General features: G+C 52.0%; 1 protein-coding gene across 1 annotated transcript in view; it reads left to right on the forward strand.

Annotated features, from left to right (window-relative positions):
• The window catches only part of ABCA13 (ATP binding cassette subfamily A member 13), a 241,923-nt gene that overhangs the window by 103,160 nt on the left and 111,888 nt on the right, over positions 1–26,875 (forward strand). The window contains exons 32-37 of the mRNA XM_033088866.1: positions 6,280–6,414; positions 7,833–8,013; positions 10,139–10,357; positions 14,947–15,143; positions 19,067–19,224; positions 20,391–20,621. Coding sequence (XP_032944757.1) covers positions 6,280–6,414; positions 7,833–8,013; positions 10,139–10,357; positions 14,947–15,143; positions 19,067–19,224; positions 20,391–20,621 — 1,121 coding nt within the window. The remainder of the gene's footprint in view (positions 1–6,279; positions 6,415–7,832; positions 8,014–10,138; positions 10,358–14,946; positions 15,144–19,066; positions 19,225–20,390; positions 20,622–26,875) is intronic.

A 26,875-nucleotide genomic window follows, 5' to 3' on the forward strand; every position in this document is an offset into this window, starting at 1 on the left:
GTAAAAATAAAAATAATGTGGGTGATTGAAAGCATGAAAATGTGGCCCACAAGAGGGAGAGAGAGAGCATAACTTAGAAATGCAATTTATTTTGGAAAAATTTATATTGTATTGTCTTGGTACTTCAAGTAAAATTTCAGAAAAGGTGGATTCTAGGAAAAAAAGAGATTAAAAAATATACCTAGATATAAAATGGTGGAGGTCTTAGACTCCGGGAAAAGGGGAAGAACCTGAGAAGCGTAAAATCCAGCAAGAACTGGGGCCCTTGGCCATGCAGAGGCCAGCAAACCATTTGGCCAGGGATTCAGAAGGGTCTGAATTTCCCACCAACCATCAGGACCTGAGGCTTGAGGATCCCAGGGCAATGCTGTCTTATGTCACAGTCAGGCAAAGGGACATTCCATGTTCAGCCAGGCTTTCCCCCACGTTCCACTGCAGGGTTCTAATTGACAAGGCAGAGTCTGGTGTGAGCAAATCCTTTAGCCCAGACTAGAGGCAGAGAAGTCGGACCAAAGAGGGTTTTTTTCTTTAGCCAGAGCAGAACTGCTTTCAACAAGCCTTCAGGCATTTCCAGTGGGTGAGCCTCCATCCAGCTCACTTCTCTGGGTATAGCAGCTTCTGGAAGGAGAACAAGGGAGGGAGGGAAGGAAGGAGGGCGTGAGGGAGGGAGAGAGGGAGGGGGGGAGAGAGAGAGACAGAAAGAGACTGAGAGGGGCAGAAAGGGACTGAGAGGGAGATAGGGAAAAAATGTGGATATTTATTATTTTAAATAGATTGATTTTCTCCAATTAATGTATAAATTTATATAACTTTAAATTATGTAGCATTTAATGTGAAACATTTTAAAATAATGAAACTTACAAGTTATTTAAATAAAAATGCTAAGAAAATTTGTTTCTAATTGATGAAATATTTCTAAAAGATAGCTAGGAATATAAATTAATAATAATGGTCAAAAATTATTGAAAATAATGACAGCCACAGGGGCTGATGATTGTATAAAACCTCACTGTCAGTTGATGAGGATGGAAACAATGGACTGCTCATGGAATAATAGAGCCACAGGACACATCAGTAAACAAGAACTTACTCTGCGTTAAAGTTTGCTTTTTTAATCAATGAGAAAGGATATATTATTCAATCAACCTATTAGGGAAGACAAATGAGGCTCATTCACAAATTCATCAGAAACAAATATCATTAAAAATAATGAGTAAACAGGAAAAGTATGATTTTAAAGGTAGGAAAGGCCTTTCGAAACCTAACTCCAAAGAGATAAATAATGAAAATCGACTGAGTTTCCTTTAGAAGAATTTAAGTCAATATTTCAAAATATCCAAATGAAGGAAATATAGACAATTTACAAGCTTATAAAAACTATTTAATGAAAGAAAATGATAAAATTCTCAAATCAAGTTTTAAACAGACATATCTCAATATTTATGTATTTTTAAAAAATTTTTTTTAACATACACAGTTTGGTTCGTATGCCGAGTGGTTGGAGTTTATGAGGAATTATTAAACAGAAAAAAAACTATTTCTTTTCTATTTCAGTTTTTCTTCTTTCAACATGCATTTCTCCTATAATTAATTAAACTATAAAGTTGACTATATGTCTTATAGTTTTTGATGTTTAAAAATGCCCAATAATTTAATAAAAGGAAAAGAAAGCAAAAAAAAAATGTTTTGGGGAGCGGTGCATACAACTACATAGGAGGGAGAAAGATGTTTGTGAGCAAACTAGCATGACGTTGGCTGAAAGAATTTAATTCAGTAGTTTTGGTGATGAAAACCCTTTCTTCCCACTCTTCCTTAAGAAAAGATGTGAGAGATTTGGTTCTCTTCTCCCGGGAAGGGGCTGAAGGCACAGAAGAGTAATAAAATGTGGGTGAGCAGTGAGCGGGCAGGAGCCACGTCTTTGTAAGGGGGTGACGTGCCGTGTAGGACAGATGGACAGTAGCTGAGGGCCAGGGTGAGATTACTGGGGTCCGGGGCCTCCAGGCCCGTGTTGGGTCTGAGCTGGCCGATTTCTGTACCATCCACGCAGCCCTCCCACCAGACAGCGAATGCCAGTGTTGGCGCCTGCGTGCTGTGTGTTCTCTCCTCTCCTGGTGTTCGGTCTGAGACCATCCCACACCTCTCAAGCTGCCCGCTTCCTGGCCCTACGCCCCGTGCCAGATGGCTGGTGTGCAGCAAGGTTTTCATTAAGTTTCTGATTCTTTTTGCTTCTGGCAGCTCTGGACACCAGGGATTAATCACCTGGCCAAATGTTGCACGGAGTTGTCCAAAAGCACTGTTCTAGGGAAGGGGAGAGTGGACGAATGGGTCAGGGGATGGAGAGGTGAGCATGATCACAGGCTTTTAGAAGAGGCTCCAGACACTGGAATCCGAGTGTCGTTGGATCGAGCTCATGTGGGAGGACAAAATAGGGAAACGGTTCCGCCAGAAGAGGCTTCTTAAAAGAGCAGGGAACACTCAAAAGATTGAACTCTAAAAGAATTGAAAGCAAGGACTCAGGTATTTGTCCGCTCATGTTCTCAACAGAGCTATTCACAACAGCCAGAAAGTGGAAGCAACCCAAGTGTGTTTGGTGAATGAATGAGTAAACAAAAGTGTTGTATGCATACAATGGAGCATTCCTTTAAAGGGAAGGAGATTCTGACAGAGCTGTGAATGGACCTTGAGGACATTATCCTAAGTGAAAAAAAACCTAGTCACAAAAGGACAGGTACCATATGATTTCACTTACATGAGACACCTGGCATGATGCGTAATTTTATGTGTCAACTTGACTGGCTAGGGGATGACCAGCTGGTAAAAAATTATTTCCGGGTGTGTGTATGAGGGTGTTTCCAGAAGAGGTTAGGCTGAGTAAAGAAAGTGGCCATCCCCAATGGACACGGGCAGCATACAATCTATTGAGCGCCCGAGTAGGAGAAAAAGGTGAAGGAAGGGCGAATTTGCGGTGTGCTTGAGCTGAGACATCGTCTTCTCCTGCCCTCAGACTCTGGAGCTCCTGGCTCTTGGGTCTTCAGAGTGGACCAGGAGCTTGCACCAGTAGCCGCTGGTTCTCAGGCCGGGGGTTTGGACTGGAACTGCTCCACCTTGCAGCCAGCAGCTCGCGGGGCTTCTCAGCCTCCATCATTGTGGGAGCCAGTCCCTCCTTACAAGTCTGTGTGTCGATATCTGTTCGATTGGTTCTATTTCTTTGGAGAACCATGAGTAATCTACAGAGAGTCATCACATTCATATAGAAAGAGAGTAGAATGGGGGCTGTCGGGGGCTGGGGAGGGGAAGGTGGGGAAAGCAATCTGGAGATTGACCGCACAGCGGTGTCACTGTACTTACCATCACTTTAACGTGATTAAGATGGTGAATTTTGTATGAATATTTTGATCTTAAAAAAATGACTTTGCCATCGAGGGAAGTATCTGGTGTGCAGAAGTGCCACTTTCTAGATCCTATTTGAAGAACTGTGAAATTTGAAGTAAAGGGAAGGGGGGTGAGCTCAGGGAAGCTGAATGGTGGTAGGAGTGCCCTGCCTGGGGGTGAATGTTGGGTCATTCCTTGTCGTGTGGGTCAGTGGAACATCTGCCCAGCCGGTGGGTTTCAGAGGAGCATTTTATTGTAGTTTTCTAAGATTTAAATAAAGTCAGCTAGGGACTCAGAGGAGAGGAACAAGCCATCTTCCTTAGGGGACCAGGATACGTAAACACCACGCGTGGGCTTCTTGTGGAGAGTCCCTGGGGCCAGGTGGGCTGTGCTGTGAACTGGCTCCTGCCAGGTTGGGAGAACCACCGTCTCGTGTCCCTTCTTCATTCTTTCCTGGTCTCCTGTTCCTTCCAGATCCTGGTTCTCTGCCTTCCCTTTGGGGGAAGGTCGGTATCCAGCCCATTGTCTCTAAGCCCCGACACTTGCAATCCCACTGTGTCTCATGGTGGCTTCTACCACTGCCATCCACTCATGACCTTGAGCTTTCAGGTGTCTCAAAACCAGCTTTCTCCCCACCAGGGACAAAGGTCTGCTGGTTGATTTTCTGAGTCTCTGTTAGTCCGCTGGATGTACCTTGTCCAGGGAAATGTCACTAGGTCACACGAAGTGTCCTATAACCTGAACTGACAGGATTCCCAGCCAGGTCGGACACTACACCTCGCAGAGGTGGAAAGACCTGGAAGCCGCTCTGAAGTTACAAACCCTCAGCTCTGCTTTGTGCTTTAGGAAGTCTTCTGGTGGATTTTGATATTTCTCTTTGCTGTTATAAACCAGTTTTAGCTACTGGCTAGTTAGGAAGGAAGACCAGGTCTGTTGCAAAATAAAAGATCAAAGCGCCAATGTCATCCCGGCTTTCAGGGCTCAGTGTCAGTGCAGGTCTCCAGGCTCCTCTCGAGGGCTCCCAAGCAAACATCTGTCCTCTTGGAGACTTTGTTTCAGAGACTCGTCTTGCTGTGCTTCCAATTAAATCGGGTTCTGCTTGATCTGTCGAATTTCATTGAGGTCTTCTTTTATTGCTGTCAGTTTTGGGGGAGCAATGCTAATTAGTTTCCTGGCCCACGAAAGCCAGCAGGCAGGGCCCCTTCAGGCGGCTGCTCGGCGTGAACTGAGGGCTTTGCTCATAATATCGCGCCCCGTTGCGGTTGGTAACGGGGGTGGAAGCATGTGCTCGTGGAGCGTGCGCGTGACACAGTGTGAAGGGATAAGCAGGAGCAGACGTCCGGAGCGCTGGGAGCCAGCAGCCGCCACGCTAAGTTGGTTCTGGCAGCTCCTGCTCAGTTAGAGGAATAGATTAATTAGGGGGATTTTAGAAGTCCAGACAGATTAGAGCGGGGATGGTTTCATTAGCAAGTCCACCATTAATATTCAGTTTGTTTCGCGTTTCTTTTTCCTGACGCCGGAAGGCGTCTCATCTCTCTCTCCTCCTTCCCACCCCTGCAGCCGTGACCCGAGTTGAGACCTCATGGCACCTTTTCAAGACCATTCAGGGTCCTTCACCTCCTGCCCAGCCCTAAGCGTCCCCTTCGCCTCTGCTAATGCAAGCTCTAGAACGCGAGAAGGCCTTGGAGTCCCTGCCCTTTCAGCAGGTCGTGCCCTCTCATGCTGTCACCGGCAGTGACAGTGCTGTCACCTGAGTGAGGTCTCTGCAGGGAACTGCTGCCTGAGGGCGGAGGGCAAAGCAGCTGCCAGCATTTGCAGAATAGTCTTCTTGCTCTCTGCTCGCATTTTGTCTCCTTCCATTTCCACAATCTTATTGTCCACGTGTGTGTCCAGGTGCGGGAAGAAATGGGTGCAAGAGGTGAGGTGAGGCGAGGTGAGGTGCTTGTTTGAGTCAAGGACAACCTGTTTGAAAGGGCAACAGAAAGCATCCTCCCTGCTGCACGCCTGTGTCAGGTAAGCAGGTACTGCCAGAGGTCAGCCAGAGGTCAGCCAGAGGTCAGCCAGAGGTCAGTCATGTGGCTTCTGCAGCTCGCCTGCCGTGGGTCCTCGGACAAGCCTGGCTGGACCCCACCCCTTCCCACTGGGACAGAAGAGCGGGTAACACCTGCTCAGCCTCCCTTCACTTCAAAGGTGGCTGGACACACGTGTTCCTTTGTGATCAGTTTGAATCACGAGGATTCAGTGTGGTTAGAGTGTGAAGGTCACATATCTGTCCCTAGCTCGGTGGTCACAGGTCTCAGTCATGGGAGAATTCAGACCACTCTCCAAACTTAACTGGAGTGGATGTGTTAAAGAAAACAGACGTGTTAATGGTTAAGTCCACCCTCATTTCAACATGTGGCAAAGTGACTATTAAGTGGACCGGAATGAATTAGGAGAATATGATTAAAGAATGCCGATACGCTTCATATGGACATGTTAGCATTATGAACTATTCTTCTCTGTAGAGGTTTTAATTGACTAATTCCTTCCTGCTTTTAGCCCGTGTCTAGTAATCTGTGCAAACGTCAAGGCAGCGTGACAAAGCAAAGTGACAGCTAAAGAGAAGAGCCATGGGCGGGGCGAGGCTGTCCTGGGGGTACACTCAGCGGTTCGCTTATGTTTAATAAGTGCCTGCCTGCTGGTTGAGTGCCTGCTCAGATGGCCGGGGGGCGCCGGCAGTGGCCCTGGCCAGGCGGGGCAGAGGGCGGCAGGCCCATGCGTGGCCCATGCTGTCTCAGAGGGTCACTGGTTCAGGTATGGGATGCATGTGGGACATGTCACATGGAATAACACTTTGTATTCATTAGGAAAGATTCTTCTAAATACAAAAATAATACACGGACTTGAACTGTATCTTATTTTTAGGAGCCTTCGGCCTAAAGAAGCCCTGGTATTTCCCCTTCACTGTCTCATACTGGAAGGACGTGTGCGGCTCGGTGGTGAAAAGGTGGTGCACTGCGTGTGCTGTTTCCATCTTCAGGGAGGGCTTCGACCGTAAAGGTGTGTGGAGGGTAGTGCACTGGACGCGTCTTCCTTCTGGTCAGCTTTGTTGCGGTCGAAGTTTCTGGCCGAGCCTTTGTAACTGACTGCACATGCACTGTTTCCCGGCCCGTTGACAAGCTACCGTGGGCTGAGAAACACGGGGACAGCAGCGACGTGCGGAAGAGTCCCCTCGGATGTTCACGCAGCGTGGTGGTAGGGTTACCTGCTAACCCAGGGGTAGGGTTACCTGTTGTTACAGTGCCCGTGTGTTACGTGCACTTGTGCACACATGATGTCAACCACAAACCCTTCAAGATGGCACGTTGTCCTGAAAGAAAGTGTTTATTGAACTGCATCCTAGCAGAAAGGGACAGGTCCCGGGCGCCAGTCTGAACGACCAGTTGTTGGGCAAGTGGAGAGAGAGCCGTGCTGTGGACTCTCCTATGGAAACAGGAATGGGGGAAAGGTGTAGGGTGTGTGGAAGGAATTCACACTGGCTCCAGGTAAGGGGCTGAGGTGGCGGGAGCAGGTGGAGCAGAAAGCCATGTGCACGTGTCAGCAGGGGTGCGGGCGTCGGGGCGCATTTATTCCTAGGTGTTCGTGCAGATAGCACGTGGCAGCCGATGCTGAGTTCCAACACGCATTCGAGGGGTAAGCGTCTTCTGTGGGTGCTGGCCACGGCTTCTGACTGACCGTGACTCGCCTTCCCGCCCGGCTGCTGTGGTCCAACTCGGGACTGACGGCTCGGAGCTTTGCTCTTGTCAACTGTGATTCAGTAAAATGAAGCTTTAATTCTAACAGGAATTTGTATAAACTACAGAAACAAAGGTGGGCAGCTAGCAGGTGGTTTTAAAGTGTTCACACGTGCTAGTTGATTCACTGTTTCCATGAGAGGGCACGTCACTGCCCCTGCACACGACGAAGGGGACAGGAGAGGGGACAGGGCAGGACCAGTGTTCCCTCTGTGTTCCTGGGGCACTTCTACAAAAGGGTGACTCCAGAAGGCACCTACGGATAAACAAGCTCGCAGCAGGATGGCTTTATTTTGCGTCAGTACTGTAATGTAATAACTTTCTGATGATACAAGTAAAATATGAATCTTTGAGGAAATTGGGAATACAATCAGGAGACTAGTTCGTGAGGACATTTCAGTGCGTAACTAACCTGCCGGCTGTTGGCCTCTGCATATACACAAGCGTGTGTGTGAGACCTTTTTCTTATACAATGGATGACATAAGGTACAAAACTTGGCAATCAGAGCTTTCACTTAATTTTTGCCAGTATGTAACTCGCCTCTTGATTTTGGTAGAGAAAGACTTTCGAATTGTTTCATGCGTCTCACACCAGAGTTCATCCCAGCAGTCCGCTGGAATAGCAGGTGTGAGCGTACCTGGGGATTTGGGAGCCTGCTTGCTGAGTTTGCATCCCCCTCACAGGGTCATCGCCGCAGAACGGGAAGGGAACGCTGGAAGGAGGCCCCCTGGGCGTCACCCTGGTGTCTGTGACCAAGGAGTACCAGCCCCACAAGGCGGCCGTCCAAGACCTGACCCTCACCTTCCACAGCGGCCAGATCACCGCCCTGCTGGGCACCAACGGCGCCGGGAAAACCACTGTCATGTACGTCTCCTTTCACTTCTGTATAACACGGGGTTTGATTATTAAAAATACCTGTTTACCTGTGAGACAGGAGGCCAGGTTTCTTTCTTTGTTTTGAGTCTCAGTGCAGTTGGTGGGCACAGAGGAAAGACAGCCCTCTGGCCTGAGCTGCTGTGCGCCCTGAACCAGCAGCCACCCTGCAGGTCTGGGGCAGGCGGCGGAGCAGGATGGAGTTTAGAAATCTTTAATTATTCTTTTATTCCCTACAAATAATTCACCTGCTTTTACTGTACTTTTTGAAAGTCCTAGGACCCTTTTTATTTTTCTCCTGCTAAGTTTAACTTTGCTTGTATTTCTATAGAAGGATGAAATTCAGAACAATGTTTGCAATTTAAACACCCAAGTATTTTTTTTCATGTTCTAGTTTTGCATGGTTGGCAGTTTTTTTAAGGTTTGAGTTTTGGTTTAGAATCCATTGGCTCCAGATTTGATTAAAGAATCAAATCATGTGATCCCAGAGAAATAACGACCTCAGAAATTCGTGGTCCACAGAATAGCCCTGAGCTGGCTGTGGAAATGGTGGCTTTTTAAGGTTAAACCACCAAAATTATCGAATTTCTCTTTGAACAAGTTGCTTTCTTTTTTTTTCTTCCAGCAGGACTGCTTAATTAAACAATGAAAAGGAATCTTGTCTACCTTATTAAGAAAGGTAGAAAAATAAACACACACAAATCTTCAGAAATCTCATACTGAAAACAAACTTAAGGAAAACGGTGTGGCAAATTGTCTTCCTTCCTTGGATGCTGAAACAGGGCTGCAGATCTCGCTGCGTGTTGCTTGAGTGTTTTCACTTTAGGGACGTACATGTTACACAAATAATGGCCGGAAAGCTAGCATCCCATGTCATGCTCTTACCAGTGCATGTTTCTGAGCAGGAAGAATGAGAATTAAAATTGCAGTTTCCTGTTGTTCCGAGGCACTGACTGTGTCTCTGTAGTAGGTGTTGCAAGGACATCTGGAGTCATCCTCGGGATCTTCTCTCCCGGCAGCTCTCAGACACAGGCTCAGAGGCCAGTCAATGGACTGACCATCACTATTTAAAGCAAAACGCCCGAGACGTGTACGGAATGTGTATACACTATTCTGTAGTGCCCCCCGGAAGGTTTGAAAACAATACGGCAGACGGCTGTCAGTCAGGTCCGTTGAGTGACTCGTGTGCACGCGTGGTGTCTGGAGAGCTCAGTTTGATGAGCTCGTGACGTTTGTCTGCTGCTGGGAGGGGCCACGCACAGACACAGGGCCTTCTGGCCTCCCAGGTTTGCTGCACCCCCTCGAACCCTGAGCGCCAGGTGACACACATTGGATCCATCGCTGGACAGTTTGCACTTCCAAGAATTTCTCATAAGTGGAGTTCTGCACACTTCTCCCACTCAGCAGATGCTCACAGACCCAGTCGTGGTTGGTGCCGTGAGGCCGTGTCACCAGCATGTCCCTTTTGCTCACTCTTGGTGGCAGTTGAGGTTGTTTCCAGTTTTTGGAGATTGTAAGCAAAGCTGCTGTGAACATCCAGGTAGATAGCTCTGTGCAGACACCTTTTAATGTCTTCCGTGTGAGCCCTGAGGAGTGGATTTGCTAGGCTGTGTGGTAGGGGTGTGCCTGACTTTTTAGAAAATGAGAAAATGGCGTAAAGTAACTAATAAGCTTCCTGAAAAGAGGCGGCAGGATCAGGCAGTCCTCGGGCCTCCACTGGCCATGTTGGACAGGAGTGGTTCTGGAGCTGGGCCACTTGTGTTTCTGTGCTGTTGCCAGGGACAGGTGGCCTGGGCTTTAGCAGACAAAGACTTGGCCGCAGGGTCGGGTGTCACGGTTTGCATTTCTCTTGGTTTATGTCTAATTATGGGGACTTAGGTAAGTGTGCTCTTTCTTTAGCCTGCCTCCTCACCTGTAGACATGAAGTCAGATTTATAATCGCACAGTCCCAGGCAGCTGTCACGGGTGGGGATCGTTCCGACTTCTAACGGGCTGTGTAGAGAACGTCTGCAGGAGGGGAGTGCTCCGGGCACGATGGCCATGTTGCCTGGGACGGACTCGGTTGCTGAAGCCGCGGCCGCTTCTGTTGTCCCTGCTCATTTAGTTTCTCTGGCAGATCCATGTTGACGGGACTGTACGCTCCCACTTCTGGAACCATCATCATCAATGGCAAGAACCTGCAGACAGACCTGGCGGCGGTCAGAAGGGAGCTGGGGGTATGTCCTCAGCAGGACGTCCTGTTCGACAACCTCACCGCCCGCGAGCACCTGCTGCTCTTTGCTTCCATCAAGGCTCCGCAGTGGACCCGGGCCGAGCTGCATCAGCACATCTGCAGGTCGGTACTGCTCATCCCGGCGCTCCCCCTGCCCTGCCCCATGACCATTCGTGGGGGTGGGGAAAACATCAGCGTCGCCATTTGTGAGAAGAAACAATTGGCAAGTGGTTCCCAGTTGTGGAGTTCTGACACAGCCAACGCTGGAAATGCCATCGAAGGCTTCTCGGGGAAGACTTGGAACTTGATCTTCCCTTGAAGTGGGGAATCGATGAGCACAGGTGGGAAAGCGTGGCGTGGGCTGTCGGGGAAGTCTGTGCCTGGAACGTGGGCTCAGGCGAGTGTCCTGAAGTAAAGCAGTGGAGCGAGGGGCCCGGCTCCACTTTCAAGAGCCCAGCTAGTCATCTCAGGCATCGAGCGTTGTCACGCAAGTGGGCGATCATGGGTGGGACAGCATGGTCAGCCTGAGGTCTGGAAGGTCTGTCTATGACCACAGGGTAGAGAGCAGGGTCACGGGACAGCCTGGTGACAGAGGCTGCTGAGGGCAGAACGCTGTGGGAGCCCGACTTATGGCGGGGAGATAAGAAGGCCTGATGTGAGGAGTGTTCGGGGCAGCAGGCGGGCAGGCCGTGTGGTCACCTGGGCACGGAGGCAGGTGGGGGTGCAGGCGAGGCTCGAATGCACCGAACAGGCAGCAGAAGGAGGCCCCAGAGGTGAGGACGTGTGATGGGGACAGGAGTGGGGTAGCCAGGACTGGCCCGCGAGGCGAAGCGACAACCTCCTTTGTCGCTGGGACTCTAGAAGCAGCTTAGACCAGAGGGAGAGGGGACCCCCGAGGTCCCTGGTCAGAAAACAAAGTGGCGTTTCTGGAGGATGAGCTTGGAGGGGTGGGGGAGGGAGGACAGTAGCAGTGGGAGGGCTGACCCGGGGCTAGCGGCACCGCCGGCATAGTGGCAGCGGGGCGGAGGCTGCGTGCCGGTGCTGCGCCCCCTCCCGGTGCGTGGCGCGGGGCCGCGAGGCGGGAGTGTGTGCGGCCTCCTCATCCGCAGTTTACCTGCGCAACAGAACAGGCGCCAGGCCTGTGTCAGTGTCGGTGTGAATGAACGGACACACCTGAGCACATGGGATCGGGAAGCCCTTTCCCATCGCGGCTTCCTGCTCCTTTAACACGCTCTTGTAGGCTTTGTATTTTACAGTAAGGCTGTGACGGAGGTGGAAGTATGCTGGGGGCAGGGGCAGGGTGTCTTGTCCTCTGTGCCCGTGCGGAATGTCAGTGCACGCTGCTCCTTGGTGGGATCCTCCCTTGGTGTTTCCAGCCCCATCACGAGATAAGGGGACCGAGGCTTCAAGTTGTCACACGTTTGATGTGCCCTGGCGATATTACTGGAAACTGAGGGACGTGGTCCAGACGGGGCTTTGCCCTGTTGTCCTCCCGGTGTAGGACCCTTTCCTGCTGCTTTGCGTTTCCATCACCAGCAGCCAGCTCACACCTTCGTCACCGCCTTCCATGGAGATGCCAGAATCCGGCCACCCCTCCCGCTGCCCCCGGCTGCTTCTCCCGATTCTTCTCGTCTTTTCTGTCACCTCTGCAAGGCTCCTCTCTGCTGTGAGGGGGCAGGTCCTCATCTCACCGCGTCCTCAGAAGGGGCTGGTCACAACCATCACGCGAAGGGTTTCCCGATTTTCAGGGAAAACATTGACTGTGCTGTTGAAGCCACCTCAGACCCGAGTGGGAGTTGACCAGAGGCGGCTGTGCGGCCTCAGAGGGCGAGCTGGTGATGTACAAGCTAAATTAACAGAAGTCTTGGGCCACCTGTTTTAGTGAAAACCTCATCTACTCTAGACCACAGCAAACTGCGTGACTAGGTGCGAATTGGGTTCCAAACAATGCCGCACGGCTTCGCCTTCCATCTGGGCACAGGCAGCCCAGGTAGTCTCCAGGTCCCTATGTGTTACCTAGCAACAAAGCCAATTTGCACACAAGCAATCAGAATGAGATCGTGTTTTAGTGCAGCAGCTCCCAATTAGAGGGAACGCAGACTGCCACCATCCGAGGGAGAGCCGGCAGCTCCATGTCACGCTCCGGAGCGCTTGGTCTCCTTAACGTGCAGCTTCATTCCAGTGTGAGTTCAGGCTCCCTGGGGGTCCTCAGAATGAGCTCGTGTCAGGAATCAGGTCATTACTGTGGTGCCTTTAATTGGCCTGGGGAGGATTAGAGAAGCCCCAGAGGACCTGGCTCAGGCCGTAAGTCAATGAGGTGTTGTCGTGTAGTGAACATCAGCAGGTAGAATTCTGGCGGACCGGGGGACTTGGGCGGAGGCCAATCTGTGCTGGAGATGAGATGGTCAGGGGTGTGAGTGCAGGTAGACGAGAGGGGAGGGCAAAGGACTGAGCCCCGGATACCCCGAGATGAAGAGGACAGAGGGAGGAGGAGGGACCGGCCAGTGGTGAGAAAGAGAGGCCACTGGGGGAGGAGGAAGACAAGTCCAAGAAGGAGGCGGAGTGGTCAATTGCATCGGACGCTAAGGCTCAAGTACGATGGAGACTGAGAAGTGACCTCTGGATTTGTATGTTGAGGCTACTGGTGACCTCGGTGAAGCATTTCATAGCATGTTGGGAAGGAAGGTCAGCCTGGGGTCAGTTAAAGGGAAAACGGAAGGAGAGGAACTGGAAATACTTCTTCCCAGGAGTTTTGCTGCAAAAGAACAAAGAGATGGGACGGTGCAAAGATGGAAAAGGGAAGTCAAGAAAAGGTGTTTCCAACAGAACAAGCAGTGGAGGTAACGAGAGAGGAGGGAGACTTGCCAGAGTGCTGTCCCATTCGTGGTGGGAAGGAACCTAGTCGAGAGGGATGGACCCAGGTAAGACAGTAGGAGGCAGACCATGGGACTGAAAGCTCAGAGAGGAAGGCAGTGGAGAACTGGGTTTTGTGCGGCTGAGTGATGGCTGGAGCTCAGGATCAGCTGGGAGAAAAGGTGCGCTCAGGACAGGACGTGTAGGATCCACAATGGATGGCGGATTGCAGACCGTGTGGATCCTACTTCCTGTGTCTCGCCTGGCCGCCAGAGAGACTGGGGTGCAGGAAGACCCCTCGCTGGGGTGCTGGCGGATGTTTGCTTTTGTGTCTCGACCAGCCGCCAGCGAGAATATAGTGGTATGAACCCCCTGTCCATGGCTCCATGGGTGTTCCTTTTTGGCCTCGCCATGTCCTGCGTTCTTGTGCGGGGAGCGGGAGCTGAGTCCCTGCGTGACAATGCGTGGTTGGGGCCTCTGGAGGGGCTGTGCTTATGGGAGATGACGTGGGCCAGCCTGGGATGGTGCAGCGGTCACGGTAAACGGATGCAGGACTCTGGTGAATGTCACTGAATGGGGCTCATCAGGTTCACCTCCTCTGTTGTGTTGGAGTCACCCAGGTGGGGAGGTGTTGGGGGCGGAGTCTCATTGGGAATAGAGGTCAGGACGGCTGCCTGCTGCACATGAGTCATTTGTCCTCTCTTCCCAGGTGGGGTGTTGTCAGCAATGGGAACTCCTGAAAGCAGGAATATAAATTGCTGCTATAAATTTAGGTGGAGACTCACCCAGTGGAAAATGCACTTGGGCTAAGGTGACGTGGGTAGACTGACACCTGGACACAGAGAAGCTGGTGTGGGCGCTTTCTGGGTCCGGATGAGAAATACGTACATCACGAAACAGACATGAGACATTTACTTAGTGGGCAGGCAAGCACCTCCTTGGGATTTCACCCTTGTCCTTGCTTAGGATTCCGGAACTTTCTAGGAGTCCACAGGTGTTGAAGCCCAGCCGTGTGGAGCCCTGGACTCCTCTTGTCCTGTGTAGCCTCCACACGGACCGCTGCTGGCAGCCAGCCGGGAAGTTGTGAATGTGCCTGCAGCTTAGCGGGATGGACGCTCGTCTGGGTGGGGCGCACAGGGACAGGTTTCAGGGCGGCTGCTTAACGTTGGTTTTCAACACGTGAGTGGTGAGGAGAGGCAGCTGTTTGCGCAGAGTCCACGGGTGCTGTGACAGGAGAGATTCTTTGTGAGCGGAGTGGACCTCGAGAAGGAGGTGAGGCTCCACGTAGGAGGCATCTGGAATGTGGGAAGGTCGCTGAGAGGGAGCAGGGACAGGGCTGACTTTCACGGGAGTGGCACCTGGTGACTCCTGTTTGCACGTGGTGTTCTGGGAGCGTACCATGCACACAGCCAGGAAGACACTGGCACACGTGGCCCGCTGCACGGGGCCCTCATCCAGGGCCTTGACCACACGCCCGCTCCGCTGTGCGCTGGGGCCGAGCCCCTGCTCCTCCTGACACCCGGGCTCATCAGCCACCCCTCCCTGCTCTGTGGTGTCTGCAGGGGCTGGAGGGGCCGGTGGGGGGTGGACAGGGTAGAATGGAGAGAAATACTCCTCCAGGGAGGACACCCGCCCTGCCGAGCGGACACACATTTGGTCAGTTGGCACAGTCCCAGGCAGCAGTGACCCTCAGGAAGGGGACGCTGCTGTGTCAGGACTCATCACAGTGGCTTCCGGTTCTCATGGGTGTGCCCCTGACTTGCAGAGATCCAGGTCATTGAAGCCATTATTTGTGGGATGACATTGGAAGCATGTCTCTGAGGGGCTCGGGGACAGTGACAGCCTTACTCTCGTTCCAGGACTCTTCAGGACGTGGGGTTAACGTCACACCAGCATAAACAAGCCCGTGCCCTGTCTGGAGGCCTCAAGAGGAAGCTGTCCCTCGGTATTGCTTTCCTCGGCACATCGAGGACCGTGGTCCTCGACGAACCCACCAGCGGGGTGGACCCTTGCTCCCGCCGCGACATCTGGGACATTCTCCTCCAGTACCGAGAAGGTAGGAACTGGGCCTCATTCCGCTGCGGTCCCCACAGGTCTGTGCAGGGGAAAGGCACGCTGTCATGTGAAGAGCCAGATCCCAAGAAGGACGTGTCACTCTTTTCAGAAAGAGATTTTCGCAGACGGTTCTAGAAATGCATCTATTATGGAACATCTGTGCTCTGCTAGGGCGGCTCGCTCGGAGTTGGCTCTCCTAAGGTGCTGTTAGCAACGCTCGTTACTCATGATTTCAGTTCAGACTGTACCCTGCCATCCTGTCCTCCAATGCAGAGGCGCAGATTATCAAAAGGGGCAGAGACAGGTTTCCAGCCACCAAGGAGGCTCGGGCTGCGGGGCCTGGGGCTCTGGTTAGTGGTTCTGTCCCTCTCGTGCGTTACGGTGAATGTCCAGTCGAGGGCATCAGAGGGGAGGTGACAAATGTCCTGCCCCTGGTTCTCTGTGACTGACAGCTGGGAAGCACAGCTGTGGGGACCTCATGGGAACCCCCTGACTTGGAGGACACCGCAGAACAGGAAGCTCGTTCGTCCTGGTACCGCTCACCCAGTGCCCGGACATCAGCGCCAGGTTACCACAGGTTTTCGTGCAAAAGCTGGTTTGCTTTTCTCTTGTGCCTTTTAAGTATAAAACCTTCTTATTTGACCTGAAGCCTCCACATCCCTGGGGGACATAAGAATTTTCTGCCTAAGAAATGCAAAGAGAAAGAACCAGAAAGAAGCCCTCCCCTTCGCTACCATTCAGAGGGCTGTGCCCACGAGACTCGGGTCATCAGATTCCCTCCTTAGCGTAGAAAAGATGCTTGTCCGTCACTTAAAGCTTAGGCATAAGGCTGGGAGCAGAGAGGAGAATGATGGACAAGCCTGTTCCTTTCTGTCCCAGAGAGTTAGGGGGATTGTGCGAGGAGACAGAGGAGGGAGCAGGCACACCGAGTGAGAGAGGTGGTGTTCTGTTCTGCCGTTGGCCGGGGGCGGGCAGTCACCCCAGAAAATGTCAGTGGCACCGTGCAGCATGCCCAAGTTCTCAGGCAGAGCGCTGGGGCCCAGGGAGGCACCGCGGCCTGTGTCCCACACTTTGATGGGTCCACAGGCTTTGGTACCAGTGGAGACAGGGCCTGCCCGTGATGCCGCCACGAGGTGATGAAGTGGCCCTTGCAGCTGGATGGAAGCCAGGGCCGAGACTCAGGCCAGCAGGCACTGGACTGGGGCGGGGCCTCCAGAGCGTGAGTGCTTGGACCTGAGCCTTTCAGGGGCCTCACACACAGTGAGAAGGTGGAAGGGGCAGGACAGGTGGTGTCGGTCATCACCCAGAGCCCATGGGGCGCTGATGGCCTGTGCCCCAAGACCCTAACCATCCTCACTGACGACATCACAGAGCCCCTCTTCTCTACATACCTAAGTCCCCTTTGGGGAGAGAAGTGGGAGAGGCAGAAAGGAGAAAGAAACCATGGACTTTCTATGCAGGAGACCCTCTTATAGGGACTGATGTTATGTGAGGTCAAACTGACTAAAACTGCCACCAGGTGGGGCTGAAGAAGACAGAGGAGAGACAGTGTGTTGACCCCGCACTCCCGGGCCTGTGAATCTCGGTGTGAGCTATTGCTCAAACCAATGGTGGGCCCACTGCTCCTGTTTGTTCTGGAAATGAGAGATGGGGCCCGGGGGCTAGCGACTGGCCACTGGGGTCATGAGCATAATGTGACTTCAGAAGGCCAGATATGAGAAGTTTCAGAAACAGGCAGCTTGCTCGAGGCTCTGCTGTTAGAAGTTAAGTGCCCTCGCTGTCCTCTGTCGTTTTGCGATGACCTTCATCTCTGGAGGCGCAGTCCCTGCCTGTGAAATGCAGCATCAGTAGGCTGTAAGTGGACTAAAGGCGGTGCTGGCAGGAAAAGGTTTTCAGGAGTCAAAATGGAGGGCGTTTGTGGAAACAGCCCTAAGCCTCCAGGTAACCGCGCTGCAGCCTGTGAGACAGACCTGAGGACCCCGCACAACAAGTGTTCCCTGCAGAGCGGGAGGCATCCTCCGTGGGAACACGGTGCCCTGGGCCCAGGCTTCCTGGAATTTGCCCCTTTCCCGCTGGGGGACACGCCTGCGTAGCTCTTGGTTGGCTCTGCTACCAGTCCCTTCCTGCCTGGCTGGGGGATAAGACAGGAAGGGAAGGGCAGCAGAATGTGCTATGACAGCGGCACCCACCCCTCCCACCCGTCACGGGCCTGCTCTGCAGCCCTGTGTGCCTGGGGAAAGGCAGACTCCACAGGCTTCGGTTCTCCATTTGCTCCTGGCGGCAGTGATACATCTCCTAGGATTTTGTGAGAAGTAAATGACCGTGTATGGAAGGGCGTGCTCAGTCAGCGACACTTTCCCAGGATCTTTGTTAAGATGACAAGAGAAGGTGAATGTGGGAAGAACCGCATTTTGGCGGCTGGGGCGGGGTAGGGGGACCACCTGCCTCGGGGGCGGGGGGAGTGGTGCAGCGGGGTCTTACAAAGGAACGCTTGTCCTCGGAGGTTTGGGATGGCCCTTGCGTTGCCTTGCATCCACCGAGAAGCCATCATGGATCAAAGTCCTGTGAACTTCACCCATATTGTCTAGGAATGTAGATTCCAGTTGACTTGTTTTTCGCCGACTTCATTGTCTGGGGACGTGTCACCTGCAGTCGAAGCAGCACTAACCCGAGTGAGTCTAATCCAAATCAGGGACCAGCACGTTTTCTTAGCCTGGAAGGACTTCCGTGCAGGCGGTTGGCCTTGGTCTTTGGGACACCCCTGTGGTGACGGTGGTCACTGTGGAGACCCCGCCTGTTTCTCCCGGGTTTGCTTTCACAGTTTCTCTTCAGATGAATTGAGAATCTCGGTCTTTTCATCTTTCTCTTCTATTAAAAGACATAAAATCAAGTGGAGTTTAAAAATATGTTCAGCCTGCTCTCTTGGAAACTCTGATTTTGAGATAAGGATCAATGTGTTTGTTTCTAGTCAGTGAACTAGAACAGGTGGAATGGGGCTTGCTGTCACCCAGTGGGGCGTGTGGAGGCGGAAGTCACGAGACCTTCCTCTCCTTCCGCTCTGTAAGTGAGCTCCCCTGTGAAAACGCCCCTAGTGTCCCTGGCTTCTGCCCTGCTATGGTCAGTCCCAGCCCTTCCCTCCCCAAGCAGAGCGAGCAAAACACGACAAGACGCCGATTCACAGAGGCCACATAAGAGCTTCACACGCGTCTGCAAATAGTGGTCACATTCATGGCGTCTCTCTGGGAGGCCCCACTCTGGTGCCCCCCTCCCCTGGCTGCCCTTCCCACTTCCCAGAACACGCTGTGGTCCGTGGCTGCTGGGACTCTCCCACGGAAGTGTCAGGTGCTCCACCCCTGTCACACGTCACGAATGAGTTGTGTGGTCGCATCGTCCCTGGTTGTAAAGGACACAGCGTGTCCCACGGCCATCCCCAACCTTCACACAGCGCTCGTTCGATTTTATGCGTGAGCCGCCTCATAGAAAAGAGCCTTGTCCTCAAGTGTCCGTGAGATTACTGTCTGAAGATGAGTGCGGGGACCTGCGTACCGGGAGACACAGAGATGCCCCCAGAACTTTCTTCTGATTTCCGCTCTGCGTCCACTCAGTGACCTTACAGAATGGTGGTGGCACAGGGACTCGTGCTTTGTGCCTCAGTCCCAGCCTGTGTGCCTGTCAGGGCACCCCCTTTGGTTCACGGTGGTGGAGGGTTTGTAGAAGCTGTGTTAGAGCCCTGAGGGGAAGCCGTGCAGGAAGTGTTTCAGGACTCCGGTTTGGGGTGGCCCCCAAGGTGTCCATTTTTCTGATTTAAGAACTGGTGACGATCCTTTACTTGATCCCGGCTCTCCCTCTGAAGGATGGGATGCGTGGGGCCTCCGTCGCCTTTGTCACGCGGGCTCTGATGCCCTGTCTGTCTTGGGACACCAGGTCGGACGCTCATCTTCACCACCCACCACCTGGATGAGGCGGAGGCGCTGAGTGACCGCGTGGCCATCCTGCAGCACGGCCGCCTGCGGTGCTCGGCACCCCCGTCCTGCCTGACGGAGGCCTACGGCCAGGGGCTCAGCCTGACGCTCACGAGACAGGTGAGAGATGCGCGGCTCAGGGACCTTCCTGCGGGGCACAGGGGGCATTTCACACGTGGGATTCAGATGGACCTAATGAGCATTGCCCTGAACTAGCCGGGCCGCACACTGCCATGGGTCTCAGGGGACGTGATGGAAAAGGACGCATGGCTTCTGCACGAGGGCCTCGGGGTCTCAGGACACGAGGAGGGGAGGGCGCAGCAAGGAAGGGAGAAGTGTGAAGTGGGGGGGCGGGATGGCCGTGTGTGGGGGGGCGGTCAGGAGCGGACGAGGGCACTGAGCGAGGGGCTCCTGGGCCAGGGGACCGACTGGCAGGAGGGCTCCTTGGGGACACACAGGGCTTCCTGTGCTGTGGGGCAGGGGCTGCAGGGGGAGGCGGTGATACAGGGGAGGCCTGTGCTCAGCGACCCAGGCGCCCCACTGAGTCCTGAGGGCCCTGGGCCTGGGAGGCGTCAGATGAGGGTCCCTCGTGGGGTCTGCCCGGGAGGCTGGCCAGGCAGCACTGTGACCCCCTGTTCTAGAAATATTTTTGTGGCAGTGACACTCCATTTAGGAGGCTAAAATTTACCATAGTGTGAAGCGCAGTAGTGAGGGACCCAAGAGGTGAAATGCTTACTTCAGGGGACCCATCGGGTCACACTGGGGGTTAGGATTGCCTTGTGTCAACCAGGTGTGACATGGCAGAGGTGGCTCTGGGGTTGGCAGTTGGAGGTGGGCTCAGAGTTGCTCCTGCCCGTGGCCGCCTTAGCCTTGGTGTCCTGAGGTTCCTGTCTGCTTCCTTTTGAACTGCTGTCCTGAGGTGGTTCCTTCCCTCTCTGGGGGAATCCATGCCTCCCTTTTAGGAAGACCCCCCCAGCCGTCCTGTGGTCCAATTGCCGGCCTGTCACCTTCCTGACTCTCCCCAGCACAGAGGGCGCCCCATGACTGTGGACCTGGAGGCTACGCGGTCACCAGGGCGGGTGTGTGGTCAGCACCACAGAAACAGCTTTGTCTTTAAAAAGCACAACATGTTCTTGAAATGCCTGTCGCTTCATGATATTTCTTGACTTTGCTGCTTGGAATTGGAATGTCACAGAAGCTGCTTCCAGACGTGTGTGAGGTTGGTTGACGTGTACTTGCCATGTTTGGACGCCACCCCTTACTGTTCCCTCCGTTGTTTTGGACAGACTTCTGTCCCGGAGGTCGATGACGCGAAGGCCACAGCTTGTGCTACGTCCCTGATACAGACCTATGTCCCGCGGGCGTTTCTCAGAGCCAGCAGTGGGCGTGAGCTGAGCTACATCGTCCCCAAGGAGGCCGACCGAGCCTGCTTCAAAGGGCTTTTCCAGGCCCTGGAACAGAACCTCCATCATCTGCACCTGACGGGCTACGGGGTTTCCGACGCCACCTTAGAAGAGGTACCCAGACGGGCTCAGCACGCTTTTATCCCTTAGGTCTCCACTCGCCTCAGAGACAAGCCATGGGGGAGGCATGGGGAGGCGTGGGGAACACTGTCGTTTTTATTTATTTCCAGGCTCTGATGGGTGTGAGGCACAGCGAGATCCAGTAGGGAATGTCATGCACCTGACTGTTGTTTGTTAAGGGAAATAGTCATTTTTATATTTGCGAGTGTTGGTCTTTAATCTAGAATGACTCGGAGTCTAGCTCATGGTGGCAGTTGGCTGGCTGTATCTCCTCACCGGGGCACCTTGTCTTTTCACTGTGCACCGTCATTTGCCCAGGTGCCCCATTGCTGGGCAAAGGTGAGGTGCAGAAGGTCAGGCAGCCGGACACTGCTGCCTCTGGCCAGCCCCCCAAGCCCCTCAGTTCCACGCTCTCACTTGGGACTGAGCTGGTGGACATCAACACTCAGTGTGGCTTCTTTGTAGCGTCCGGCCAGTGGGAGTTGGACCAGGCATCTCCTCCAGGAGGAAATCACTGCAGCCCTGGTGTGGGCCTGGCGGCTGCCTCTGCATGAGCCCCACTTGGGTCTTCCCTTTGCAGTGCTGTGATCTGTACAAAGCTCCACAGATTGAAAAAAAAAAAATCAAGTGCTGCAAATTAAAATTAGAAAGCCTGGGAAGAGTCCTGGACCACTTTCTCCATATTACCCAGAAATAGTAATAATGCCCAATCAGCTGTGTAATTAGTCGTTGGCTCGGAGAGTCTGAGACCATACGAGAAACTTGAAGTAACCACAAGAGTTAAAGTGCCGCAGCTTTTGGGCTGTCAGAGCCCTGACTTTCACACACAGTGTTTGTTCAGATCAAATAATATAATATCCTGAGTACAGATGACAAAGAACAAGAAGTCACACACAGGTGATGATCGATGCAGCTTCTGCTGCTGTTACACCCAAAGGACACGTGCAGTGGGATGTGGTGGAATGAAGCCCTTCTGGATTTTAGTCCCTCAGTGTGTTTCTAATGTTACGGTAGCTACCCCAGCACAGCGTAACTTCTGAAAATCTTTCTTATGCTATAGTCCTTAAATAGTTGTGTTTCTGCTTAGTATTGTCCCTTTTTTCTCTAAAATATTCTGATGTATACTTTTCCCCTTCCAAATTCCCCTTTTGTGAATTTCTCAGTCTCCCTCTTCTTTGCCGTCTCTTCTTTAAAACAACATGTATTTATTAAATCTCGCAGACGTAGTAGAATCCACTCATGAGTTCTGGCAAGTGTGTGTGGTCATGGAGCCACACCACGGGGAGACGCAGAATGGCTCCATCCTCACGCCTCCTTAAAAGCATGGTTCTCCGCAGCTTGCCTCTCTGCAGCTTGCTCTTTCTTCCCCAGGAGCCCCTCAGCTCAAGTCCTTGCAGCCAATCACCCCAAAAAGCCTGACAAGAAGCAACAGAACCAGCTGCTTAACTGCTTTGCAGATTTTATATGTGCTTCTCCAATTTCTTGCACTAATTTCCACCGGCTACATTGAGTACATGCTTTGCACATAATAGGTGCTAAATAACTATCAATTGATTACATCTCATTTCTCTTTTCTCTCTCAATCACACACAGACGCTAAAAGGGAAGTCATCTGCGTAGAGGACGACCATAGCCAAGGACCTGACGTACATGAAATGTGTTTAATGAAATATTACATTGTACTTGGATCTGTTTGAGAAAGATGTCTTAAATTGGAAACAGATTAGGCTCCTTTAAAAAGCTTTCCTTTGTGTGCTATGGTCTATAAAATGTCTATCTCAACCAATTTTGTCTTTTTACACTGGGCAAGTATTGACTTCCTGCTTCTGTGTTATCGACCCTCGGTTCCCATGGCTGGAATCACACTGCATGTGCTTTTCCCTTTAATCGTCCAGTTTGGCCCAACGACTTGACAGTGTGTCTGGAGGGCTTGCCAGCGAATACTGACACTGGGGCTAGAAAGCAGATTTCATTTTTAACTACAATACGTTTCTTGTAAATCGCCGTCCCTAAGTGGGCCCCCAAGCCCGTGAGGTTGGGGTATAAGATTTTCATGGTGGTCAGCAGTTGTTATAGCGCTTACACTTGTTCTCCGTGCAAGGACTGAGGTTTGCCTGGTGTGGACTGGAGTCCGGGAGCGCCGAGAGCTGGGCTGTGGGGTGGAGTGCCTGCGGCCGTCTCCGAAGCCAAGGCAGAACCGTAAGACGTGATGCAGATGGAGGGTGTTTAATTGATTTTAGAGCAGTTTCAGGTTCACAGCAATACTGCGCAGAAGGGCAGTCCCCACACCCCCACCTCCACACGGGCACGGCGTCCCCCGTTACCAACACAGGAGTGCATTTTTAATCAACCAGAACTTTCTGGTAACCTTCCAGACAGGTGGGACTGCCCTGTGAGAGGCTTTCTGTTGAGTGGGCTTCTTTGTGCCTCTGTCAGAAGGTTCTGGATGCCAGCCCCTTGGGTGCACGGGTCCAGATGCCCCATCCTACACGGCATTAAGGAGAAAGCATAGCCCTTGGATGAAAAAAGTCAAGTCCAGGGTGGGAATAGGGCCTGACATTTATTTTTGTGTAGTTCACTTCTTGAGAACGATTTCTAACAACAAGGAATTCCTGTCCAGTCTTTGCCCATCAAGCTCCAGCTGCCCCGATCGCGTCCCTGAGACCAAAGGGTCCCCCCACAACCACGAGCCTCAGGTCTCCTCAGTCGTCGTCTGCGTGGGTTCCTCAGTGCTCTTGGCTGCCATGACCTTGGTCCTTTGAAGCTAACAGTGGTCCTTTCGTGTGTGAGCCCCACACGTGTCCTTGTCACGGAGCCCGTCCTGCGTTTTTGGCGGGGATAGAGCAGGGCTGGCACTGGGTCTCTGTGCTTTGCCTGCCCGGTGCCTGAGGCTTGGAGCTGTGATCACCCAGGTCTGCTGGTGTGTCCACTACAAATTAATTGTCCTGTCTTGTCATTATTAACTCATTTTGAGGACACACTTTGAGACTCTAAACTTCCATTCCTCACGTCACTTCCCCACAAGTGTCTGCACCTCCCATTTTCCTTGCCTGAGTTGATTTCATGACCGTGACATTGGCCAAGTGGTGATTTTTCCAAGGAGCCCTGGCTGTTTGGTGCCCCCCTGGCCCTGGGGACACTGCCGCTCCCTGGTCCTGCTGTGGGTGGAGCTGGAGGTTCTGTATTTGCTGTTCCTTCTGTCTGTGTGTTGAAAACCAGGCGTTCACCTCCCCTGGAGCCTCCAGTGCCAAGCCAACCATCCAGGTTCCAGTGGCTTGCCCCCTTTCCTTGTCTGTCCCTTGCTGTCTGACATCGAGAAGCTCAGCTTCTAGGACTCCGGGAGTCACCGTCATGTCAGCCCTCCCACCTGCACCGCTCTGCTCAGAGGCCCCAGTCAGCACCTGGCCCCCTGCAGGCCCCGCCCTCCTCAGGCCGGGGCTCCCAGCTAGTGCACCTCCCACTTCCTGCCCCTGTGAGAGCCAGAGGGAGGGGGAGGGGGCAGGGAGCGGAGGGGGAAATGGGGAGACCTCACTGTTCTGAGAGCCGGATCTCCCGGTACCTGAGACCCAATTTTCCTCCTCATAATAAAGTCAGGACTTGGAGGAGTCTTCATCTGGGGACTTTGAGCATTTATGACAGCCTGCTGTCATCTCAGCACTGATGGTGCCATCTGTCCCCTAGACTGCAGGGCTGCGGCCCACCCTTTATGTGGCCCACTCTATTTATAAAAAGGTACTGCAGGGTAGTGTGTGACCCAGACTTAGCTTTTCATGCCTTATTTAATTGAGTCTTCACGGAAACTCCGTGACGTTCGTGTAATTATCCCCTTGTGCCCATAAGGGACTGAGAGACTAAGTCTGAGAACAGCGATGAGTTCCCCATAGTCAGGAATTAGAATCTAGTTGGGGTGGGCCCTCCAAGTTTTCCATGTTTCCCTCTAACTTTGTTGGCCTTGCAGGCTCTGTCTAGGGACATGCCACATGAACAGCCATCACTGTAAAGACGCACTGGGGGCTGCTAGGTCTGTGCTGGGCCAGATGGGCCCCCGAAGCCCACGTCCTGACCCCTGGAACCTGTCAGTGTGCCTGCTAGGTCTTGTGATGGGAAGATTATCCTGGGTTACCTGGGTGGGCCTGGTGTTATCAGCTGCACACTTGTAACCAGGACATAGGAAGGGCAGATGGGGGGAGGTGACGTCTTGATGGGAGCAGAGACGGGACTGATGAGCTTTGAAGATGGAGAATACAGGCAGCCCCTAGAAGCTGATGAGGCGGGGGGGGGGTGTCCACCAGAGCCCCCGGAGGGGGACGGCCCCGCCAGCACTGTGACTTTAGGCCAGGAGGCCAGGTTTATACTTCCGACTTCCAGTTAGAAGGTGATAAGTTTCTGTTACTTTAAGCCCCTCATGTTGTGGCAGTTGGTTACAACAGAAATCTGGAACTCATGTCAGTTCCTGTAAAATCATCAAGTCTTGCTGTGTGCCCTGTGTGGCACGTCAGGGGACAGCTCTGCCCACAGTCCTGTGTCTGGAGAGGGCTGGCGGGTCACTTCCACATTCCTTGTCATCTGAGCTCTCCACGTGGTTTTATCTTCTGTGTCTTAAAAAGTAAGAGCACTTTTGTGAAACTGAACAAATACAGCGTTGTTACACGTTGGCCAAATTTGCAGCTTCTTCCTCTGCTATTGTCGTATCTCGGTGGGATGTATTGTCATTGTCTTGCAGAGCTTGGTCGGCTTCCTGCATCTCTGTAGCGTGGACGCCAAAGGCCCCTTGCTCTGACCACATCCCGGCTGCAGCTCATCAAACTGACATTCTCCGTGCAGCTCGGGTTTGGGGTGTCACAGTACCTGACGCCGGGTGGGCACAGCCCTGCTATCTGAGGGACTAACGGCACCGTCAGCATGCGGTAACACTGGCTGTCACAAGTGCTTAGACTCTGCAGCTCTCCTTAATTTAGAAAACATAAGTCCCGAGATGGAGGATCCCCAGCTGCCAAACTTAACTGTTCCTTGAAAACAAAGAGCAGAAATGCCAGAGGCTTTGCATTTCAATCCATATTGTTGTTAAATTACAAATTATTTCCACGTCAGCTAGTGTCCTTGAGATTTAATTTCATATTTTTTCCAGTTTTATTGATATATAACATTGTATTAGTTTGAGGTATGCAACAGAATGAATGTATCTGTATCTATGTATCTATGTATCTATATCTCAAAATGATTACTATTATAAGTTTGGTTAACGTCACCTCACAGTTACAAACTTTTTCTTGTGATGAGAACTTACAAAATCTGCTCTCGTAGCAGCTTTGATTAATGCAACGCCATACCGCTAACTGTAGTCACCATGCTGCACTCTGCCTCCCGGGACTTACTCACCTGATAACTGAAGTTTGTATCTCTTGACCCCCCCATTTCTCCCACCCCGACCCCCAACTTGGCAACCACCAATCTTCTCTCTGTTTCTATGAGTTCTTTTCTTTTCTTTTCTTTTCTACATTCCACACCTAAGTGAGATCATACAGTATTTGTCTTTCTCTGTCTGACCCTACCTCATCTAGCATAATGCCCTCTAGGTCCATCCATGTTGTTGCAAATGGCAGGATTTCCTTCTTTTTTATGGTTGGGTATTTCTGTGTGTATGTGTGCGTGTATGTAATTTACCCATTTTTCTATCCATGGACACTTAGGTTGTTCTGTATTTTGGCTATTGTGAATAATGTTGCAATGAACATGGGGGTGCAGTTATTTTTTTTGAGATACTGTTTTCATTTCCTTTGGATAAATACTCAGAATTGGGATTACTGGGTCATAAGGTAATTCTATTTTTATTTTTTTGAGGAAACTTCATATTGTTCCCACCAACAGTGCATGAGGGTTCTCTTTTCTCCACATCCTCATAATACTTACTTCTTGTCTTTTTGACAGTAGCCATTCTAACACGTGTGTGGTGACGTCTCACTGTGGTTTTGATTTGCATTTTCCTGATGACCAGGGACGTGGAGCACCTTTTCATGTGTGTTTGCCCTGTGTACGTCCTCTGGGGAATAAGGTCTTTTCAGTTCCTCTGCCCATTTTCAGTTAGATTGTTTGTTCTTTGCCATTGAGTTTAATTTCACCATTTCTTATTTCATGTTTTTCATTTAATGTGATGAACTTACTTAAAAGTTAATGAAGAGTTTGACCAATCCTCCTTTGACTTGGGAAGCCTGAGCTAATTCCAGTGAGCTAATTCGAGGCATTAGATG

Source organism: Rhinolophus ferrumequinum, chromosome 20 (assembly GCF_004115265.2).
Source record: "Rhinolophus ferrumequinum isolate MPI-CBG mRhiFer1 chromosome 20, mRhiFer1_v1.p, whole genome shotgun sequence".
Classification (NCBI taxonomy): Eukaryota; Metazoa; Chordata; class Mammalia; order Chiroptera; family Rhinolophidae; genus Rhinolophus; species Rhinolophus ferrumequinum.